This window comes from Erpetoichthys calabaricus, chromosome 11 (assembly GCF_900747795.2).
Source record: "Erpetoichthys calabaricus chromosome 11, fErpCal1.3, whole genome shotgun sequence".
NCBI lineage: Eukaryota > Metazoa > Chordata > Cladistia > Polypteriformes > Polypteridae > Erpetoichthys > Erpetoichthys calabaricus.
This window is the reverse complement of record NC_041404.2, coordinates 40012190-40031714: the sequence shown is the minus strand read 5'-3', so window position 1 is coordinate 40031714 and position 19525 is coordinate 40012190. Positions and strand designations below refer to the sequence as shown.

Genomic DNA, 19525 nt, shown 5'->3' with positions numbered 1-19525 from the left:
GCAATGAGAATTCAACACTTTTGAGTGGCATATCTAACCCAAATGTGACCTCTTTATCCCCGCTGTCTACTGCTACCAATACCATGAAGGAGTCAACAGCATCAACTCCAAAAGTCTGCCTTCAGTGCATGGACAAGATGGAATGAGCTCTCTGAGTTGAAGATTTTGATTCCCACACTCAGGGTAAAAATAAATGATGTAAAGGATATAAAAAAGGTGTGAGAATAGACACTACATAGCGCCCGACCCGGCACAGACTCAGACAGAGGCACGTGTAAAAACACAAGAAGACTTTTATTTTCTTCACCTGTGGGGCATGTCTTCCCCGTGAACCCCACAGGCACAACACAGTCCAAAAAGCACTTAAATCACACAACAGCCCCTTCTCAAACCACCACTCCTCCCTGGCAACCTCGTCCTCTTCCTCCCGATTCTGACTCCTGAGTGGTGGTTGCTGGCCCTTTTTATAGCCCACCCGGAAGTGCTACAGGTGCTTGATCACCTGTTTCTGATTGCACTTCTGGGCGGGGCTGTAGAGTTGTCCAGGCCGGCTCAGGGACCCATGCAGCACCCCCTGGCAGCCACCCCAGATCCCAACAGGGCTGTAGATAACTCCATCTCCCATGGAGCCCTGCGGGAAACTGAGGCACCATCGTCAGCCAGGGAGGCTGCCACCAAGTAATAACTTTGATCAGTGGCGGCTGCTAGCTTTTGAAACAGGGGAAGCTCATATTAGGCCTTCATCATAAAATTCATTATGTTATTTGTACGTAAATTCTGCCCTCCGTTCCTTTTGCAGAAAATGGTCTGTGACCCTGTCGTACCAATTGGCCGTCTTTTCCAGGGACTTAACCAGTTTCCTCTCAATGGCCAGGAGAGCAAGGCTGCTCAAACGATCTTGGCCCATCGTGTTGCAGGTGTATGAATTGACCTGTTTTAAACAGGAGAAGCTCCTCTCTACACCTGCTGATGTAGCGCCAATTGTTGCCACTAACGATAACAGCTTGTATAGCTGAGGCATTGCACTATCCAACTCCATGTCTTTAAAAAACACCAAGAAATCACACAGCTTACCCCTGCTCCCCTGTAAGTCATGATCTGAATATAGAACTTGAAGTTCAGATCTTAGTCTCCCTGAGTCAAAGAAATGGCCATAACTTTTCAGCACACTTTCAAATGCTGTCAATCAAAAAAGGGGTTCCGCCCTTTAAACAGCTCCTCCAATGATCATGCAGCAGCCCAGCGTCCTGGCCCACCCACTGCTCCATTCACTCCCAGAGAAGCTGAGCTTCCCTGGAAGTGACGATTTTGGTGCATTTATCCAATTACCGTCCAGCTTTTCTGCAGTGAAAAAAGCTCCTCTGTGCTTGCCCATAGAGCTCCAGTGAAGCTGGGCTTCAGGAGGGTTTAACGCGCTGTGCTGCACGGAAATGTATGACAAGAAAATCGCGTCAAACAATCTACAATAAATACCTGATTCTGAAGTTGAACGCGTTCTAGCACACTTTTATTAAAACCAATATAAATACGACAGTGCATATATGAGCATTTATTTTCTGACATAGTAGAGGAAGCGGAGCTTCCCTTGTAGTCTTAGAGCAGTCGCCACTGACTTTGATATAAAGCTAAAACAAAATCTAGCCAAAACTGATGAAAAAATAAAGGACAATATGAGCAAAATTGAGATATTAGAAGGAACAACATCAGAATCAAAGGACTTCCTGAAAACCATAGAAGTCCAAACTCTGTGAAATTCATAACTGAACTATCTTTCTATTATAAAAAAAAATCTTGGTGGAAGGGAGACCAGGGAAACGAGACGTGATCTTCTTGGAAGACACTTTAAAGACCCACGAGATGAAAGAGATTGGCCACGGAGCGTCTCACGGGGACCTTAAACATGAGATTTGGTGCCAAGAGATTGCAATTTGACGTCCCGCAAGAGACACTTTAACGTCACTTGAGACAAGGCAGTGAGACAATATTTAAAGCAAGTTCACGGACATCTAACCTAGCAGTTGTTGGAATGCTTTTGGCAGAGCACACTTCATGTGCTCCCAGCCTCTTAAAACAACGACAAGTGACAAGCAGAACACACAGCTTGCCAGCAGAAGCAGCAGGAAGCCAGCAGATGATCCGACTGCTTCTCCTTAGTGTGCGTTCTGCCCCCCCTTTCACAAAGCAAGTGCCAGAGAACTCAAAGTGACAAAACGACAGCTGCTGTACAGACTTTGAAATGATTGATGCAAAACAAGACAAGCAGAAAACGCAGCTCACCAGCAGCAAGAAGCCAGCAGATGATCCAACTGCAACTCATTAGTGTGCGTTCAGCCCCCACTTTACAATGCGAGTGGCAGAGACACGAAGTGGCAAAATGACAGCTGCTGTACAGGCTTTGAAATGATCAACGCAAAGCACGACAAGCAAAAAACGCAGCTCACCAGCAGCAAGAAGCCAGCAAATGATCCGACTACAACTCATTAGCGTGCGTTCAGCCCCCACTTTACAACACGAGCCGCGTTACACATCCTGCAAGAAAGAGATTTAACCACGCCTGGGGCCGGAAATAAAGGACAAGTATTGTTTTTACAAAAGTTTTAAACTAAAAGTGAAAATAATGCATATGTTACAATTCCCATGAAAATAACAATCTCTTTAAATTGTATATCCGGTAAACCAAACCCGGGGGTGGGCGAGCAAAGCGAGCAGGGGGCGGAGCCCCCTAGTTTTCCAAAATATGTAGAGAAGACTTTAAATCGAGCACTGAGATCTCAATGGCTAATCGAATGCCTCAAAGCCTGGACGCCTGATTGTCAGATTCGACAAACTACGGGTTAAAGAAAATTTTGACAGAAATAGGAGATTACTTTTGAAAATATCCGTTTACATCACAAAAGCCTTTAAAAACCCCTAAAACTTTTTAGTGAGTTTTAAGTTTCATGATTGCAAAATTGCCAGAGAACTCAATTTTAGTGCCAGTATTGCAAAACTGAATGTAAATCAAAACTGACACGTTTAGATCTTCACTACTTGTCAGTATTTGAATGAAATTATGTGAGGAAGCTCCACAGAAAAAGTCAATTACATGAAGAAAAGTTAAAGAAAGTTAAGCATTTAAAGCTATGTCAAAAAATGCAATTCTTGGAAATTCTTTTAAACATAAAGATCATGCCATGTAATCAATCAATTAGATCAATAAGATCTAAGAGTGGCTGTTCAACCTGCAGCCACAGTGACATGCTAGGACTGAACCAAAGATCCTCTGGTTTGGACCATTTCCAATTTTCTGGCTATCTTCTTTCTTCTAAACATTCTCTGTTACAACAAAACATCCATTTTATATAAGTGTGAAAGAAGGAGGGCTAATGGGTAAGCCATAGTCTTAAGAGAAACATAAGAGTGTTGTGGTCTTCTCAAAGAAAAAGCCAAAAACCTTGTATTAAGCCCACTGTAGGACAATATGTGCAGCTGCCCATTATGCTACAACAACAACAACAACATTTATTTATATAGTACATTTTCAAGTGAAAAAATTACACGTGGGGGTCAGTGGGCTTTGCACCCTAGGAACCAAGTTATGCAAACTATTCTATAACATTTCAGTAATTATTTATGATCTTTCTGATCATAAAATAGGTCATTATGATAGCAATTGATGAGAGGAATTCATAATTAATTTCAGAATTACGGTATTTGAGGATTCCTCTAGAGTGCCTCTTTCTCTTGCACGATTTGAATCAAAACCTAATCAGCATATTGTCATTTAATAACAGGCTTAAATTTCGAGTCTGGTATTTTTCGCTTTTTAGCATTTTAGCTCTAGACCATCCTCAAGAAACTGTGACACAGAGACACACACAGACAGACACATACCCATCATTGAGATATAGATGTTTATGGTATCAGGGGATTCTAAAACGTTGAGATCCGTTGAAAACCGGAGATCGAACTTTTTGTAAGAATCTAAAGCTTTTTCTCCTCCCCCATAGATGATAGGTTAAGGTGAGGGAAGGGCGCAAAGCAAAAATGAAAATTAAAGTCACAATCACAAAAATAAACACACACTTAAAATACCAGAACAAAATACTGTAATGTACCCACAGTTCCCAGAATTTAACACCTAAAAAACCCAACTAAGAATCTCTAAGACAAAGACGCGCATTGAGCCTAAGCTTACCACGGCCACAATGAAGAGGTTTTGGCAAACTGGTGACTTTTATAGTCCTGTCAGGTAACTGCAGCCTTAATGACAGCAGTGCCTAAGACACCTACGTTAGTGTGAAGGTTTGCGCTTGTATATCAAAAGCATAATTGATCATATTTGACAGAAACAACAAACGAAACAAAGATGGGTGACATTCAAAGCAGTCTGGACAAATGGGATGACCATGGAAGAGGGGGTTATGGGTGGAACCTAGGCTTAAAACTGACATAAAGTGCCCATGGAATGATGAGACATTGGTGGAGTTGTAGCCTAATATTAAGATAATAAACTGCATAGGGAAATTGGAGGGATAAGTGGAGCTGAGACATAACAGTAATATAATAAACTACATGTGGAAGGTGGGGCCATGGGCAGGGCTCAGACCTAATATTAACATAACAGCAAGCACACTTAAGAAAGAATCAAGTGCAGAAATCACACCAAATACTAACACTGACTTTATATAGAAGGACAACAAAACTTGAATCCCGAAACAGAAAGAAACAAAATGACTGAATAATTTCAGGGGCCCTGCGCCTCACTTCAATCATCTCTTCTCTACATAACAGACAGGATGAGAATCTGGGATGCATAAGAAGAGGATTTGAGGCGTTCCTTTAATATTATGGCACCCATCACTCTGCCACAGATGTACAGACGTCAAAGTGAAAAGAAGAAGAGCAGAAGATGAAATTAGATTGGTGCACACCAGAATACATACATGATTGCTCGGGCCTGATTCTTAACGATGACAAGCCAAAGGCTGGGAAAGAAGGTGAGCAGAATGAAGAAGTCGATCGTCTGCGCTCCCGCCAGTTGTCACTGTCGCTGCCACTTGTCACTTTCTCTTTGCTGGATATCTGTTGTAACTTATGAGACATAAGAGAAAGCAAAAGACATTTGACTCACTTCATCTCTCTGTGTAAACTGACTGAAGGGTACAGTGGGCCTGAACTATACCCATGGCCCTTGAACTCTTTCTGTTTCTTGTATTTTTTATGCAAGTCCACTGCTGTTTAATGTCTGTATTGATCTCTCTCCAGGGTATTCAGTGTGATGATGACTACAACCTGTGACAACCACATACCTCATACATCACATTGAGAGGATGCTACAGCTGACACTATCATCTGCATGTGAGAAGGTGTGCATCACTTTTTGTGAATTCAGAGAAGTTGCTGAACATGCTAATCAAAAGTGAACTTAAAGAAATTTGCATTTGAGTTGTTTTCTTTGTTCTTGATATGCATGTCATGAAGTGTAGGATACAGGTGACGAAGAAGAAGCAGAGGATACTCTGAAGGGGTCGTGAGTGCAAAATGTGCAGTGGAGGGTGAATTCAACAGCATGTTCTTAATTGTCAGCTGACGCCGAACCAATGTGGCCTCGTCAAAGGCTGCGGAACAACAGATACCATTCATGCAGCATGCCTATTGCTGGAAAGCATTGGGAAAAGAAGGTGTTCCTGCATCTGGAGAAGGCCTTCAACCGAGTATCCTGTGAGCTGATTTAGTGCACCTTCAGATTGCATGGCATCCCAGAAGTTTACATGTAATGGATTCAACTCCTTTACAAAAACGTCACCAGTGTCATGCACTGTCTGGTTGGAACCTCACCGCTCTTCGACCTCCATGTTGGCATCCACCAAAGACAAACCCTATCTCTGCTACTATTCATCCTGTGTATGGACACTGCCACTGCAGACATCCAAATGGAAATTCCATGGATGCTCCTCTACACTGACGATGTCCTACTTGCGGAGGAAACGTGCCAAGGGCTGGAAGAGATCACACAGCGATGTAAAGACCAGCTGGAAGAAGACAGACTTAGGCTCAATATCAAAAATGATGGCATACATGGAAAGTGGCCTGCAGATGTACCTAGTAACATTAATGGACAAGACCTCAACAAAGTCACTTCAAATACCTTGGCTCACTTATTTTGTCAGATGGCGACTCCTTTCCTGACGCTTGAGAGAGGGTCAACGCAGCCTGGCAAAAATGGGGTCATGTCACCAGTGTCCTTTGTGACCATAGAATGCCCATCTACCTCAAGGTCCGACCAGTTGCCCTTTACGGTATAGAGTGCTGGCCTGTGACAATCAAGCATGAGCAATTACAGCATGTCATGGAAATGCAGATGCTATGCTGGAGCCTAGGCCTGAGCCTGTTGGACTGTGTAATAAATGAAGATGTATGAAGAGTGATGGGAGTGACACCAATCATGGAGAACATGTGAGAATCACACATACAGTGATACGGTCACGTGATTTGGAGTGATGACCAGATGGCCAAGAAAGCCCTTCACTTCAACCCTGGTGGCAAAATACCACACAGAACACAGAAGAAGTGATGGCTGGATTGGTTGAATCAAGGACAGGAATCAAGCTGATGCTGTATCTGAAGATGCCTTGAACAGGAAGAAATGGAAAATGATGTACTGAAAAGTGGACCCTGCAATAATGTGCGATAAACACTCGGAAGAAGAGGTTATTAACTGTCAGCACAAAAAATGTGAAAGCCCCACAGGGTGCAGCTGAAGTCAAAGAGAGTTGAAAGCTTACTAAAGAGACCCCATTCATCATTGACCATCTTCAGGCTAGATGTTTAGAATGGCATCACCTTTCATCAGTGAAATCGCTGCTCATGCATGGTGAGTGCATTATTTGCATTCATGTTTAGGTGTGTGCCACAACACCACTGACATTTCTATATGGTAACTTCAAGCATTTCCAAGTTTGAGGCTTACTTGAAAACTGTTACTGAGGTACGGCTTGTAAGTCCGCCGGCCAGCACACTGCAGTTCCTGGAATGCTTCCGCTGGCATGGATTTGGAAAAACCCAGGCCACTCCATGTGTCTGTAGGCGTGCGCACCTCTGTCTCCACAGGCCTGTTCTGCATCGCTGCAGTGAACAATTAGACAAGAAATAGTTAAGCAAACAATTTACAGAAATAAAACTGAACTTTGAAAGATTAGCATCTATTACCAGAATGTCATTAGGCAAGTCAGCAGAAATCTTAGAATTAGACAAATACTGAAGGGAGGACCGGGGCCAAATTCAAATTTAATGGAGAACAGATAGATTGTTTTGGATAGAAGAGTAGACAAAACCTAAAGACTTGACACATCTGTATGAGGCTTACAACTAGCAAAGACATAAGCAGCAAATGTACAGTAATGTAATGAGGAAAGACACAGCAGTACTTGAAGCTGTGCAGGGGAGAACAACCAGGTGCATCCCAGGACTTAAACAAACTACAAGAATTAAACCTGTTTAGTCCCGAGAAGTGGAGACTATGTGGGGACCTAATGCAGATCTTCAAACTACTCAAAGGCCTTGATAAAGTCAATCCAGCAACGTTCTTTTGGCTTAATAGTGAAACACATACTCGAGGACATCAGTGGAAATTAAGGAGAAGTGCAGTTAAACCTGAAGCCATGAAGCCCTTCTTTACATATAGAGTTTTGTGACTCTGGAACAAACTTCTGAGATATGGAGTTAAAGAAGAAACCTCAACAACCTTTAAAAATCAGGATGAGATACTGGAACAGCTTAGCTATTAGCTACACAAACAGGCTTGATGGACTCAATGGTCTCCTCTCGTCTTATATTATATTGAACAGGCTTTATTTTGAAATGCTCTGAGTTTTGCTCCTTTTCAGAAAAGTGGATTTATTCAGTTGGAATATTTTTCTTTTTGGATCCTCAAACTTTTCCTGACATCATTTTTTTTGTTTTGTCTCCATTTTGATATAGCTGATAACAATGTCATTTTGTTTATTTCATCCAATGTCATTTCATATTTACATCACCTAGTCAACAATATAAAGTTTGTTCTGTACATCCAACCATCAATCTTCCAATCCTGCTTATCCAGAGCAAGGCTACAGAGAAGTTGGAGCCTATCCCAGCAAGCATCGGGCTTAAGGCAGAAACAGACCTTGGATGGGATGGCAGTCCACTCCAAGTTGAGCACACACTCACACACACACATACATATATATATATATATATATATATATATATATATATATATATATATATATATATATATAGTGACGGATGGCTGAGCCCATGCCTGGCCGGGACGCCCCTTCACCACATCTGCCAGGGGGACAAGGGTGGGAAGCCCAGTATCTCCCCATGGAAGGTAGATGGCAGCCTCCCTGGGTTGCAGCGGTGCCTCTGACTCCCCCAGGGCTTCATGGGGGTTGGAGTTCTGTGCAGCTCTGTGGGGTTCCACAGGTGCCACCAGAGGGTGCTGCAACAGGAGCGGCTGGCCCTTTTTGGGCACTGGTTTTGCCTTACCCAGAAGTGCAGCCGGATCTTAATAATCAACCACCTGGAGCACTTCCGGGTACCCAATAAAAGGATGCCAGCGACCACCAGTCAGGGGCCAGAGTCGGGTGGAGGTGAACAAAGCTTGCTGAGGAGGAGTGGTGGTGGAAGAGAGGAGAAAAAGAGTGCTTGGTGAAATGTACTGTGTTGGGGACTGTGTTGGGGCTGGAGGGATTACAGGGAAGATGTGCTCTCCAGCTGAAAAAAAAATAGTTTGTTTTATTTTACCCGTGCCTCCATGTCAATCTGTGTCGGGTCAGGCACAATAAAGGGTCTTCTTACTATATATATATATATATATATATATATATATATATATATATATATACAGTATATATATATATATATATATATATATATATATATATATATATATATATATATATATATATATATATATACACTGTATATATATATATATATACTGTATATATATATATATATACACAGTACTGTGCAAATATTTTAGGCAGGTGTGAAAAAATGCTGTAAACAAAGAATGCTTGTTTATTGTTATCAATTTACAAAATGCAAAGTGAGAGAACAAAAGAAAAATCTAAATCAAATCAATATTTCGTGTTCCTACCTTTTGCCTTCAAACCAGCATCAATTCTTATAGGTACACTTGCACAAAGTCAGGGATTTTGTAGGATTCTAGTCAGGTGTCTGATCAACCAATTCTACCAAACAGGTGCTAATGATCATCAATGTCACACGTAGGTTGAAACACAGTCATTAACTGAAACAGAAACAGCTGTGTAGGAGGCTAAAAACTGGGTGAGGAACAGCCAAACTCTGCTACCAAGGTGAGGTTGTGGAAGACAGTTTCATGTCATGGCAAGATTGAGCACAGCAACAAGACAAAAGGTAGTTCTACTGCATCAGCAAGGTCTCTCCCAGACAAAGATTTCAAAGCAGCATGGGGTTTCAAGATGTGCTGTTCAAGCTCTTTTGAAGAAGCACAAAGAAACGGGCAACACTGAGGTTCATAGATGCAGTGATCGGCCAAGTAAACTTAGTGCAGCAGATGAAAGACACATCAAGCTTATTACCCTTCGAAATCGGAAGATGTCCAGCAGTGCCATCAGCTCAGAACTGGCAGAAACCAGTGGGACCCAGGTACACCCATCTACTGTCCGGAGAAGTCTGGCCAGAAGTGGTCTTCATGGAAGAGTTGCAGCCAAAAAGCCATACCTCCGACATGGAAACAAGGCCAAGCGACTCAAGTATGCACGAAAACATAGGAACTGGAGTGCAGTAAAATGGCAGCAGGTGCTCTGGACTGATGAGTCAAAATTTGAAATATTTGGCTGTAGCAGAAGGCAGTTTGTTCGTCGATGGGCTGGAGAGCGGTACAATAATGAGGCAACAGTGAAGCATGGTGGAGGTTCCTTGAACGTTTGGGGCTGCATTTCTGCAAATGGAGTTGGAGATTTGGTCAGGATTAATGGTGTTCTCAATGCTGAGAAATACAGGCAGATACTTATCCATCATGCAATACCATCAGGGAGGCATATGATTGGCCCCAAATTTATTCTGCAGCAGGACAACGACCCCAAACATACAGCCAAAGTCATTAAGAACTATCTTCAGTGTAAAGAAGAACAAGAAGTCCTGGAAGTGATGGTATGGCCCCCACAGAGCCTTGATCTTAACATCATTGAGTGTGTCTGGGATTACATGAAGAGACAGAAGGATGTGAGGGAGCCTACATCCACAGAAGATTTGTGGTTAGTTCTCCAAGATGTTTGGAACAATCTACTAGCTGAGTTCCTTCAAAAACTGTGTGCAAGTGTACCTAGAAGAATTGATGTTGTTTTGAAGGCAAAGGGTGGTCACACCAAATATTGATTTGATTTAGATTTCTCTTTTGTTCATTCACTGCATTTTGTTGATTGATGAAAATAAATGATTAACACTTCCATTTTTGAAAGCATTCTTTGTTTATAGCATTTTTTCACACCTGCCTAAAACTATATGCACAGTACTGTATATATATACTGTATACATACATACACACGAGGGCCAGATTAATTTCTCCAAACTTCTTAACTTGCATTTCTTTAGATTGTGAAAGGAAATGGAAGCAATTGGAAAAAACCTACCTAGACACAGGGAGAACATGCAAACTATACACAGGGAGAACCCAGGATGTGAACCCCATTCTCCTTACTGTGTATTCCTCAAGTTTGATGGATAGGCTCTGAAAAAATTTGCAGTTGCTTCACATATTGATTTTTCAGGATTAGAACATCTGTCTACGTTTATTTGACTTCAAGTTAGAATTTAGTTTAGGCTTCATGAAAGATCAGCCTGATTTTTCAGGTTTTGACCTTGGTGTGTTTGCTGGCTTCTCTCTGATCCCCTGGTCTTCATTTCAGATCTTTTCTGTTATTCTATAGCAGAACAAGACTGCTGTACATAGATGTGAGTCTGCAAGTCAAAACAACAATTGACAATAACCGAAATGATGTTACTCACACTTAAGGTCTAAGAACAAAGTCAAGAGTTGAAACCCAAACTAGCACTCCTGTTTTAACATATGGCATGCTGCGTAGGGCTCAGATCAAGAGATGCTCTGTTTTAGATATTCTGCTCAGGTTAAAGCAGCTTTGGAAGGTGGATGGATAAAGGAACGGCGGTTATGAGACCACACAGAGAATACGGTATGCAGGTTTGGTCTCCATATTACAAGGACATAACAATGTAAGAGCAAAGTCCAAACAAGAGCTACCATACAGAAGACTCCAAGTTGTGAAAAGAAATTATTGAATTTAGAGGCGACCAAAATGTGAAGTGGAGAGAAGCTGATGATTTACAATCAGAATAGGTGGTATCACTCGTTGATATCATGGAAATCAGAAGATTATGTTTTACATGTAGTTTTAGATTGGCTTTTGTTTCTTTACTTTTTTGGGGTTGAATACATTTTACAGGTTTAAAAGGGCAGAATTCGGGTTCAAAGTTTTGTGGATCGTCTCTAGCTTTTAACCTCTGATCTTAATGAATATTTATTTTTAACCTCAACTTTTGCATTGTTTTAAGGATTATTTATTTATTTTCTGACTTTTGGAGTGCTGCACTTTTTGAATACTTTGGCTTGGGGTGATTTTAATAAAAGCACTTATCGCTTTCACACCTACCCCTTTTTTTGTGTGATGTGTCCTCATTTGCCTAGTTCAGCCCAGTTATGAAACAGACGGTGGTGCGTTCAAGAGGCTCCCATCACAGGCAGTCTGGTCAGCAAAGAATTGTTAAAAGTCAACTGTCATTTATTGAAGATGTGGCTCAAATTCAGCTGGCATCTCAGGGAGCGTGCCACTGCTTTAGGCACAGTTTGCACATGAAGATCTGTGTAGATTTGATTACACTTTTTCTTTGGCTAAAACAACCCTATCTTCAGCTTATGTTGGCCTCAGCTGTGCAGAGTTGAGATCCTGCTGCCTAAAAGTACTGTCTTTTCAGACTGTGAGAACACTGCCCATTTCTACTCATGCATAGTTTATCTTGAGTTTGTGATAAAAGCAAAGAACAGAGAAGACTCACTCACCACGTGCGGCCAGTTGCCTCTTCTTTTCATAGTCGTAATCCTACAAGAAAGAGGGAGACATGTAAAGGTGCTGATCTTTCCTGACCAGGGGTTATGTTACAAGGCATTTGTGATAACAATTACAACCGAGGAAGAGGTCTAGATGTTCTCTTGCCCAAAAAAGTTCTGTAAAGCTGATATTAAAACACAATGAAAAGCTGAGTGTGGTAGTTCCAGATAATAACTCATGACATCATGAGGATTCTTTACTTACAAACATTTTTTTTTTGTAGACAAAAATTTTATTTTGTGATTTTTGGTTTGATGACCTCTTTAGAACATTTTAACAATCTGGACGAGAACAGGTCATTGAGCCTAACAAAGCTCGCCAGTCCTATCTACTTAAGTCTTCCAAAATAACATCAAGTCGAGTCGAGTCCCTAAAGTCCTCCTCTCCACCACACTACTTGGTCACTTGTTCCACGTGTCTATGGCTCTTTGTGTGAAGAAAAACTTCCTAATGTTTGTGTGAAATTTATCCTTAGCAAGTTTCCAACTGTGTCCCCGTGTTCTTGATGAACTCATTTTAAAGTCACAGTCTCGATCCACTTGAATAATTCCCTTCATAATTTTACACAGTTCAGTCATGTCTCCTCTTAAATCTCCTTTTGCTTAAACTGAAAAGGCTAAGCTCTTTTAATCTTTCCTCAAAACTTATCCCCTGCTGTCCTGGAATCAGCCTAGTCACTTATCTATGCACTTTTTCCTGTGCTGCTATGTCCTTTTTGTAACCTGAAGACCACAACTGCACACAGTACAACAGATAAGTGTGTTATAAAGCTTCAGCTTAACCTCCTTTAATTGTACATAACCCTCCTTGGACTTTCTTCTTGTTAGTGCTTCTTGTTCTCTGACTTTTTGCCTGACCTCTGATCATGAACATTGATTGCCTTCTTCTTTATTCTTATCTCCGGACACTTACCATCCGATTATCAAAAAGTGGTGTATAAATAAGTGAATGGGTGTTTGTAAAAACTGACCTAAGGGCTGCCTCGGTACACACTTTTGGACCTCCTTATTTTTGTTTTTTCCATGACTTGAACATTACTGCTCACCTCACTCTTTGTGACATCAGCACTTGGCTCCAGGTCACCATTGGCTCCTCTGCATGGTTCACTGGTCTGCTCAGTCCTGTGGGGATGACTCCTGAACGGTGAATCAGAAGAGAATACACTATTACAAGGATATCTGGGGTTATTTTCACATCGCTTGAAAAACTTGACTCATCAACAATTAAAAGAGACAGTCAACACAATGATTGACAATCAGCTATATACGTTTACAATATGACATCCATATTTTACTGATATATTCTCCAAAACTACACTGTTGTACATCACTCAGTAATGATTAACAGTAGTGATGAGCTAACCCAGCTGGATTTGTTGTCCTGGGAGTACCGACGATGTCTTCACTTAACCAATCCGACTGTGAGTCAAAAGGAGTGTCAGACACGTGCGCTTGGGAGGCAGTCGATGGGCTTGACTAAATGTCTTGTGTGATGGACGGCCGGGGATCCTTCCCGGATGGGATGCCCTTTATATGAGAAGACCGGGGGACTGGGCACACTATTAGGAGTACCTCCCCCGGGACACAAGAAGGCAGCCCCCTGGGTTTACATCGGGGCCACGGATTTGGAGCGTAGAAGCTCAACCTGCTGGGGATCCGTGGACATCACCAAGGGGCACCTGGACAGCTCCAGAGTATGGACATACAGCACTTCCGCCAAACCACTTCCGGGTGCACTATAAAGGAGGCCGCCTCACTCCACTCAGGGGCTGGAGTCGGGAGGCAGAAGATGAGGTTGCGAGTGAGAAGTGGAGGTGGCAGAAGAAAGGATTGAGTTGAGTTGGGTATTGGAGCACGGTATGGTGTGCGGGACAGTGTAAATAAATAAAAGAGTGTGTTCTGAACATTCTGGGTGTGTGTGTCTGTTTGTAGCCGGGCTATCTTCTACACTTGTTAGAGTAGACTAAGGGTTGGCAGTGTGCATTAATGCCTTCTCTCCTTCCTCTACAGATCCACAAAGGAAAACCTGCTTAACCTCACCTCCAGTTCCTCTACAGACTCCACTTCCAGATCCGGCTCGACGGACCTCCCATCCACTCCCAATCCTGACCTCATTTCTGGGTGCAGTTCCAGAGACCTGCCTCTTCCTCCCTACCCACGATAAAGCCACTATTATCCTTATATTACCTCAGTCACGTTCTGGACAGTCTAATGATACTACTCACATGTATTTATTGTGTTGCAATTGAACATTGTCACACACGTGCGCATGGAAGGCAGTCTAAGGGCTTAACTGGGGGTAAGGTGCAGAGCCTGGGGTTGATGAACGGTATGAATGCCTTCTCTCCCTCTTCCACAGAACATCAGAAGGAAAGTCCAGCTAAGACTCCTCCCACTTCCGCTGCTACATCACGCCCTCCTGCAGGACTCATTTCTGCCTGAGATCCCACCCCTTCCTGTCCTCCACCTATAAAATCTAATCTTTCACTCTCTTATTCAGTCTGTTTTGTCTCAGTCTTGAATGATTACTCATGGCTATTGTTTGCTGTTACTACATTATATGGGGTGGACTCCCCAAATCTTTATCTTTGTTTTTGTCTTGTTTACAACATCTATTTAAAGTATACGAGGAACCATTTTTTTGATTCTGGTGTTTGTTTTGTAACAGGCAAAAATGGCTACTGGGTGCTAGTACGGGTAGCTCCCTCATGCATACGTGTTTACATCTGTAACTAACACAACACAATTCAGCACATTAGCAAACCCGCAATGTGTGGAAAGCAAGGTACAGGTGTATCTAGATTGGAAAATGCACAGCTGCTGTCTTCTTGTGATTTTTATTTTTTGGTGTGCATTGAATTATACTCGAGTTATTCCCTATGCATTTGAGAAGTAAACACACCGTGCACTATTCAAAGGAGTCTGGGAATTTTTAATGCACAATGGAATTTGTTTACTTCATTTAATGACTGTGGAAAAACAGCAGATTATTTAAATTAAATCCATGCACAAAGAATTTACAAATTGCCGCCAGGCTGTGTTAGCTAGTGTCTACGTGTCTGAAAAACTTCAAACTAGATTGAGATATGCAGACTTATCCTCTTTATTGTATCATCCCACCATTATTTTTCTTGCTGTTGGAAGGCTGCTGACTGCCATAGTAAGTCACAGTACTGTGATGTCATCTAAAACTGAGGTGGGCAACATCGGTCCTGGAGGGCCGTAATGGCTGCAGGTTTTCATTCTAACCATGTTTGGAAACTAGTGATCATTTTTTGCTGCTAATTAACTTAATTTAATTGATATGCTGTTTAAAATTCACACCCTTTCAAAGAGGGGTGAGTAATATCGGTCCTGGAGGGCCACAGTGGCTGCAGGTTTTTGTTCCAACTCGATTCCTTCATGAGAAATCATTCATTGCTGATGAAGCATTTATTGCTCAAGTGACGCTGCATTCATTGATTTTAATGGCTCCTTATTAGCAATGACAAAGGGACCAGCAGTTCTCCATCGAGCCTGTCTCCATTTACACCTGTGTGTGTATTCATCATGCACTATTTTACTTAATAAAATATTTAGAAGGAAGATGAAGAGAAAAAAGTGATAGACTGAGAATTACTTCAACATTAAATCATTTGGATGACACCCTTGAAAAGGAAAACATCTACAATATACGAATGACCTGACATTGCAAAGATAAAACACTAACAAGCCATGAAATTAAATAAGATCTGCTACTGGTGAGGATTGGTTTCTAATTAAGCAACTCAGTTGGAACAAAAACTTGCAGCTACTGTGGCCACCCAGAACCGAGGATGCTCACCCCATATCTAAAAGAAGAACAGGCTCTTCTTTAATAAGGTGTGACTTTGTTTCATGGTGTGCATCTGTCATTTCCTTTGTGTTCATCTTAGAAAAATGTAATAGAATTGTCCTACTGTAGGTGGGATCTCATGGTAACCTTAATCTTGTGGCAAATCTTACAGCCGCAATTCTATATGTTAAAGTTCCAAGGCCCCCAGGCGCTCCCTGAGCTGAGGGCCAACAACCAGCTCTGTATCAGGAAGGGTACCACCTCAGCAAAAACACATAACCATTAAGCCTCATAAAATAAAGAAATGAGTCGGGACTTACTCTTTGGCCTCATTGCAGACAGTAACATTTGGTCTTGATGCTGTGGGGTGTCCATTTGGGTCAGGTGGTTTATCGTTCTCAGGCTGACTGCTACTTTTACCCTTGGCCATCACCACACTGTCCTTTTTGTGTTTATTTTCACAGATTATTTTTGAGGTGTACCCCTCTGCTGAGCCCCCCTCACCATCTTGGCCAATATCTGAAATCTAAATGAAAACCACAGATTTCAACTTATGGAACTCTCCAGGGGTCACTAGTCATTTTCACATCCAATTAGTCCTGAATAGGGTCACATGGGATACTGGAGGCAGGAGCAAACTCCGGGCAGGGCACCAGTCTATTGCAGAGCAAACACACACACACACACACACACCAACCACACAGCAGGGCCAATTTAGCTATGTCATTCCAATTAACCTGCATGTCTTTGGACTGTGGGAGAAAACTGAAGCACCCGGAGGAAACTCATGCAGACACAGGGAGAACATGGAAACTCCACACAGGGAGGACCCGGGATGCAAACTCCTTACTGCGAGGCAGGAAAGCAACCACTGCACCACCATGCTGCCTTTAAATTACAATAAAAATTGTTTTTAAAGCTCCTCTTAGAAGCCGATTCCTCCTTTTTCCAGGGAGGTGCTAGCATTCCCATGAAACTCCCATCCATCTGTGTGTATCAGACTGGCATACTGGGTCCTGCTTGAATGAAAACACAGCAGCAGTTTAATGCCAGTTGTTCCAAATGCCTGCCCTAAAATTTGAAAAATATGAAGAATAAACTCCCCAAACGGGCACCATTTGTGTGCCTTGTTGATCTTCCCAACTGGCACCTTCTGCTGTTCCTCTTGGTTGTCCTGACATGGCATCATTTTAAGAAAGGTGCAGCCTCACAAGTTATCCATCCATCCATCCATTTTCCAACCCACTGAATCCAAACACAGGGTCACGGGGGTCTGCTGGAGCCAATCCCAGCCAACACAGGGCACAAGGCAGGAACCAATCCTGGGCAGGGTGCCAACCCACCGCAGGACACACACAAACACACCCACACACCAAGGCCAATTTAGAATCGTCAATCCACCTAACCTGCATGTCTTTGGACTGTGGGAGGAAACCGGAGTGCCCGGAGGAAACCCACGCAGACACGGGGAGAACATGCAAACTCCACGCAGGGAGGACCCAGGAAGCGAACCCAGGTCCCCAGATCACCCAACTGCGAGGCAGCAGCGCTACCCACTGTGCCACCGTGCCGCCCCCTCACAAGTTAGCGGAGGCTAAAAATGACATTATTTGTACGTCACACTTCAAGGTCAGAGTCAAGTGCAAGTCAGGTCTGAAACTTACCTGGCGTTCAGAAATCGCTTCATTTGATTTGCTGCTGGCCGTCTGCTGTTTATTTTCCTCAGACCCTCTACTTGAAGTCGGTAAGCCAGGTGGAGTTGTTGCCTCAACTTTGGACTCCAGTGGTGCTGCTTTGTTGCTGCTAAAGAAGTCAGGATGACCTGGTCAGAATATGAAAGGACACATGCCATTGAACGTGTTGCAGAAACTTTAAAAAAGCCATAGTATTGATTTTGTTCCCATGCTTCTTCATACAAATCATATACGAGTTTTTCTTGACAAAAATGGATGAATAAACAAGACAGCATTGGGATGAACCAAAAAGGTTGAAGCAACCCAAGCATTTGTGTTCTCTGCTCTTGTTGAGAGCTCTGTAATAATTTGGGCTGACCACATGTCTGGAGCTGGAGTACCACAATCTGGACAGAAAGCATAACGCTTTGATGTCTCTAACTTTATTTATGTGTGCCATTTGAACAATACACAGTGATAATGTCATCACAGTGCCATTTTGGATTTTGACCACTATAATGTGGCCTGTTGCTAGGTCCTTTATGAGGACAGCTTATTTAAGGCCAAGCTTCAAGCTTATTACTGTTCAAACGTTGTTTGTCAAAGAGAATATACTGTATCTTCTCTAGAAAGAGTTTTATATTGATTTCTTTTCAATGTTTTTTCTAATTTCTGACTTATGTTTAATTTTGAGTTTTGCCCCGCTATTCAAAACTTTCTAAAAACCTTTTTTTTTTAATCTGGCTTTCCAATAATTACATCATAATATAGTGATCTGATTATAAGTTTAGCTCTTTGAAGTGTTAATAACTACCCAGCATTAATCCATTGCTTTTTTAATGTTTTTTGTCTCCCATCCTGGGTGGCGGCTGCTCAAAGCGCTCTATTCTGCAGTCACCTGGGGTACTGGAGGAAATAAGGAGAACTTGGAAACCTTTATTATTGACTGTACCACCTGGATCAACTGTGCCCAGACCTGTGATTCTGACTTTCATGATGCATAAACTGATTACTATCAGACGTCACTATTTGATTTGCTCACTTCTGTTTTCCAAGTGTCGCCCACCAGAAGTTTATTTTTATGCTATAGCCCATCATAGGAGTTTTTTGTTTTCTTCTCCTTTGTGTCAGCTGGTCAACTAATCACATCCAGGAATCAAAAACAAAAAACTCCATCTACATCCTAAATCACCTGAAACGGCTATGGACTGTTTTATTTGCGTTTGCATCTTTTCATTAACCTTTAATAACATCAAACTGTTTCTACTGAAGGGCGGCACAGTGGCACAGTGGGTAGCGCTGCTGCCTTGTAGTTAGGAGACCTGGGTTCGCTTCCCGCGTCCTCCCTGCGTGGAGTTTGCATGTTGTCTGTGTGCGTTTCCTCCGGGTACTCTGGTTTCCTCCCACACTCCAAAGACATGCAGGTTAGGTGCATTGGCAATCCTAAATTGTGCTTGGTGTATGTGCGTGTGTGTGCATGCCCTGCGGTGGGCTGGTGTCCTGCCCGGGGTTTGTTTCCTGCCTTGCGCCCTATGTTGGCTGGGATTGGCTCCAGCAGACCCCCGTGACCCTGCAGTTAGGATATAGCGGGTTGGATAATGGATGGATGGATGTTTCTACTCAGTGGGCCACCATGTACATATGCCTAGGTAAAATGTAGCTATATACTGTATATATTTATTTTTTATTTACATTTATTAGATCTGGTTCTATTGTCAACATTAATATATAATATTTTAATTAGAGAACTTCTCTCTGATAAAACTGAAGGTTTGTTTTGCACTTTAGTGGTTAAATTTTGCTTAATAGTACCAGGTTGATTTTGTATTTAGTATACTTACATTTATTAGAAATTATCATAGTATTAATTATTGATAACTAGCAAAATACCCACGC

General features: G+C 42.3%; 1 protein-coding gene across 1 annotated transcript in view; it reads right to left on the bottom strand.

Moving 5' to 3' along the window:
- bicc2 (bicaudal C homolog 2) overlaps positions 1-19525 on the bottom strand; it is a 76373-nt gene that overhangs the window by 20069 nt on the left and 36779 nt on the right. Inside the window, 7 exon segments of the mRNA XM_051933858.1 lie at positions 4926-5056; positions 6925-6950; positions 6953-7107; positions 12095-12134; positions 13189-13279; positions 16277-16482; positions 17621-17778. Coding sequence (XP_051789818.1) covers positions 4926-5056; positions 6925-6950; positions 6953-7107; positions 12095-12134; positions 13189-13279; positions 16277-16482; positions 17621-17778 — 807 coding nt within the window.